This window comes from Miscanthus floridulus, chromosome 3 (genome assembly GCF_019320115.1).
Source record: "Miscanthus floridulus cultivar M001 chromosome 3, ASM1932011v1, whole genome shotgun sequence".
Classification (NCBI taxonomy): Eukaryota; Viridiplantae; Streptophyta; class Magnoliopsida; order Poales; family Poaceae; genus Miscanthus; species Miscanthus floridulus.
Window position 1 is genome coordinate 8,945,354 of NC_089582.1, and position 4,820 is coordinate 8,950,173.

The window sequence follows — 4,820 nt, forward strand, 5'->3', positions numbered from 1 at the left end:
TTTATTTAATTTTTAAATTTGTATTAGTTAAAAAATGCAAAACCAAGAAAATAAAATAAAAATTTGTCTTTGTCTTATATAACTACTACCCTGTTGTAGCTGGCTACAAAATAACTTATTTTGTAGCCACTTTGAGTTACGATAATTACTATATTAATTTATGAGATTATAGTAACTTCTTACTAAGTGGTTTATTATAACGTTATCGTAAATATCCCCATGTGGTATAGGAACCCAACTATCATAAATACGTATTGACATTATCGTAAATTAGTATATAAAATTATCGTAAATGGAGGTGGCTACAGAATAACTTATTTTGTAGCTGGCTACTAAATATACTCTCCTATATATATATATATATATATATATATATATATATATATATATATATATATATATATATATATATATATATATATATATATATATATACACACACACACACACTTTAGTTTGTTTTTAAGAGTCAATAAATAAATAGAACTTGAAGATGGTCTCACATGATGGAAATGATGAATAGTTGATGAATGAAATCAACGTCAATGGCATTGATCAAAGTATGTGCGACTTTATCTATGATGATCATATATAGAACCATGCATAGGAAATAAACAAACCGATCATCCTGAATCTATCCAAACAGATTTCATCATCGCAAAGTTCATCACAAGTTCACAGCATAGGCCCAAACAGATTTCATCATCACAAAGCTCATCACAAGTTCACAGAATAGGCCCCAATTCCTTCTGGTATCCTACGTGTGTTTATCTCTGAAATTCAGAACAGACTGATAGCAGTAATACTAATATACTAATAATATATATAAGCGTGGAAACATAGCAGCAACTAATAACACCTAAAACAGTCTTCAAATCCAAAGCACGTGCGTGTCATAAAAAGAACAGAAAAGAAAGTGTATTTGTAGAAACGTAGCAACTATGGATCGATCGAACTTGGCCGACGCCAGTGGTTCTTGATCATAAGCATCGGCGAGGCGAGGCGGTCACAGTAGGAAGAACTCTTCGAACTCCTGTTCGTCGTCCTGATCAAACCCATAGTCGACCTCCTGATCATACCAATCATCTTGTGCGAGTGCATCGTCCTCGCAGCCATCGATCACCACCTCATTGCTGACCAACTCTGCTGATCCATCCATTCCAGCCCCAGAAGTGTAGTTGTAGCCCTCCTGATCATCCTCATTGTAGGCTTCCTCATCAGCGTAGCCTTCCTCATCCTCCAGATCGTCCTCGTTGCAGCCTTCCTCTTCAGCTTGATCGCCTTCATTGCAGCCTTCCTCATCATCGTCATCTTGATCGTCTTCATCGCAGCCTTCCTCATCCTCCTCATCGTCATCCCCATTGCCGTCTATGTTGTCAGCAGCCAGAGATCCAGTCCCTGCGTAGCTGCCATCGTCCTCATCCTCCTCATCGGTGAAGGCTCCGAACCTGACGTCCTCGAACCCATCCGAGGAGTCGAGGCTGTTGTCGGAATCTGAAGCATAAGCTCGGACGGGCAGACCACGGGTAGCAGCGCGGTACACGTCGTCGTAGGAGTCCACCTCGCTCTCCGTGTCAGAATCATCAGTCAGGCCGGCATGGGTGCCCATGACCTTGCCGCCGGTGATGGCCGCGTCGCCACCCATTGCTGGCACTGGCACTCCAAAGAACTCTGCAGGCGCCACACGGACGACGACCAGAGGCGCCGGCTGGACGACCACGGCAGCAGGTGCCTGGCGGACGACGGCGGGAGCGCGCTGGACGGGAGGCGCAGCGTGGACGACCACGGGAGCACGAGTCGCAGGGTTGACGACGGCGGGGACGTGTTGGACGGGAGCGCGCTGCTGGGCCCGGGCGGGGGCGGGAGGTGGTGGAGGCGCGGCGCCGCCGGGGCAGAGGAGGACGAAGCCGAGGCGGAAGGCTAGGTAGGCATCGACGGAGGCGTACTGGACCTGGTCGAGCGAGAGGCGCGGCGCGTGCCAGGCGCTCATGGCGACGTCCCTGTGCTTGCAGATCCCGGGGTACCCGAGGAACCGGTCCGCCATCTGCTCGACGGAGGCGTTCCCCATGCCGGCGACGGCGCGGAGCTCCCGCCCGCGCGCCACGTCGAGGCCGTAGTGCTCCCACAGCATGCGGCCGTCGTGCGCGGAGCCCGAGCCGACGAAGATGACCCTGGGGTCGGCGAGGAACCGGCGCAGCGCCTCCGGGACGGCGTCGGCGCGGGCGAGGTGGAACACGAGGCAGCGGTGGCCGACGCAGAGCTGGAGCGTGGCGGGGACGGGGGTGTCGCTGCGGAGCGGGGCGCGGGTCGGGGTCCACTGCACGCCGAGGCCGACGATGAGGCGGCCCCGGTAGATGCGGCTCCCGTGAAGCCAGCGCGTGGTGGCGACCCAGCGCCGCACGTCGGCGGGCCGCGCCGTCGCCAGCGCGGCGAGCCGCTCGTCGTAGACGCGGACCGTGTAGGCGTCGTGGTAGGGCGTCCTGCGGCGGAGACGCGTGGAGACGGGGATCGCGTCGTCCATGGCGGCGGCGGGGGAGGGGTTTCTTTCTTGGGGTTGGGGTTTTGGACGGGGAAGGGGAATAACGAGAGAGGATTAGAGGAAATATAGCGATTTATGATTATTTATTTATTTATTAAATCAAGTCAAGCTAAGTCGGTTGGGGATGACTATATTTATGATTACTTTTACTACATATATGTCCATTTTATCGCAATTTTTTCGGATTTCCTATCCAGACTTTTGGTTACAAATCATGTATGTGGTATAAATTACTGTTAACGTACTATTTTGACTTAGTAAAAATCATAAATCTGCCCCGTAAAAATCATAATTCTGGCTCATAAATCATAAATCAGGACGATTCTAGATTGATAATGATTGTTGGAGACGACGCATGGTTCTTGCAAATCCCAAAGACCATAGTGGACAAGAACCATCCTCCAAGAACAACCATCCTCGATGCAAGACTTGCACAGGGAAGATATGATCAACCATCGGAGACAATAGTCGTCAGTTTTAAGTACTTGGTGTAATGGTTATGCATATTCTTCACCCATATAGGGAATAAATTATCATTCTTCTTGCAGATCAGGAGTACAAAGAAACATGCAATTAGAGAGTATCTTGTTTTCAATGGAAATTAAAAAAGTCATTGCCAAAATTTCAGAGTAAAAAATTCAAGAATTCAAATAGAACTGTTTTTAGTGCCAAAAAATGCTGAGATATGATATTGTAGTAGTTTAAATTTCACCTTGGAGTGAGGATGGTCAAATGTCTTCATATTTGAGAATTGTGCACTAGAGGAATGTGTCTGGGGAGTTAACTAAAAAATCAAAGGTAAATCATCTTAGACTAGCAAACATGTCCGTGCGTTGCAACCAGTGAAAAATCTGACCATACTCAAGTCTAATAAACATGGCATAAATTTTAGCTTTTTATGAGATTATATGCATCATTGTTAGGTAATATACTTGTTTGCAAATGTTTAAAATACACCCCTCTACCTTCTAAGTTTTTTGAAAACCGTCGCTTTTGGCCTCAGCGCTGAGGTAAAACGCATGCGCGTAGGCCATGTTTAGATGGGTGCCGCCGGATTTTCCGGCGGTACTGTAGGCACAGTATCGTTTTGTTTTTATTTGGTAATCGTTGTCTAATTAGGCTCAAAACGTTCGTCTTGCAAAGTACAACCAAATTGTGTAATTAGTTTTTGATTTTATCAACATTTAGTATTCCATGTATATACCATAAGTTTGATGTGACGGAGAATCTTCTTTTTGCATAATGCTAAATTTAGGAATTGGGGGAACTAAACATGCCCTAGGCTGTAGGCGATAGACGGCCGGGTAGTAGATTCATGTTTACCTACATTATTACCATGTGGCCGCAGCACGTGTCCTCTCCACATTAGACACGGACACGGCTGGGCTCAGGGCCTCATATAGTACTCCGGTCTCCGTATATGGCGTGCAAACTTATTTTAAATTATTATTTCTTCACAATATAAAAGTTGGATTAGGATTCCTAGCTATTTGATTAGGCCAGATTCCTATTCAAATTACTCAGGATCGCAGCCCCCCAGGATATATTTGAATTATGATTCCTGGCTATCTAGCTTACCTCAAGAAGCCCGACATGTGCCGTATATAACAAGAGGGTTGTAGCCTATAGACAGTCGAATAGAGACAATTTTCATATTTACCAAGTTAGTTAGGGAGAGCCAGACCAAAAAATAGGGGAGAGAAATTTACCTCTTTAATATTAGGTATAGATATAAGTTTACAAGATGTGTGGTTCAAAGGAAAGGTATTTAATATGTATGTAATATGTTTAACCAGCTAACTGTTCTTGTTTCTACCCTATCATATCAGTGTACTATTATCTGAACCTGTAGATGCTATAATATTAGTCTCTAGCTTCAGAAATTATGTTTCATACATGAATATGTTGCATCATGAAACCAATAGATATTTTTAACAGGTTTAATTGAGAAGTTTTATGTTTTATCGTCATACAATATTACTACATTAACCACTGGATGTTCTCCTAGTAGTAGCATACCCAAATCATCGTGCCAAGGGATTTGACAAATCAAATTTGTATGTTTTTTTTAAAGATGTATGTGTTTAATCATTTTTTTCGTTACTTCCATGTTACTATCATGTCTTATGTATTTATCTAGTGTTATGAATGCTATAAAATCAAAATTGGGTAACTTATTATTCTTTTGTATTTCTGGTTTCTATTATAACAATTCTAGATCGATGATGATTGTTGGAGACGAGGCATATGTTTTTGCAAATCCCAAGACTAGAGTGTGGAG

General features: G+C 44.4%; 1 protein-coding gene across 1 annotated transcript; it reads right to left on the reverse strand.

Moving 5' to 3' along the window:
* Positions 1-699: 699 nt before the first annotated feature.
* On the reverse strand, positions 700-2,540 carry LOC136544913 (histone transcription regulator 3 homolog). Its single transcript, XM_066536969.1, has one exon. The coding sequence runs from the start codon at positions 2,519-2,521 to the stop codon at positions 1,007-1,009; it is 1,515 nt and encodes a 504-aa protein (XP_066393066.1). The 5' UTR covers positions 2,522-2,540; the 3' UTR covers positions 700-1,006.
* Between the last annotated feature and the right edge of the window lie 2,280 nt (positions 2,541-4,820).

Excerpts from the sequence above, each read along its gene's own strand:
- LOC136544913 (XM_066536969.1), bottom strand. The coding sequence starts at position 2,521 with ATGGACGACGCGATCCCCGTCTCCACGCGTCTCCGCCGCAGGACGCCC.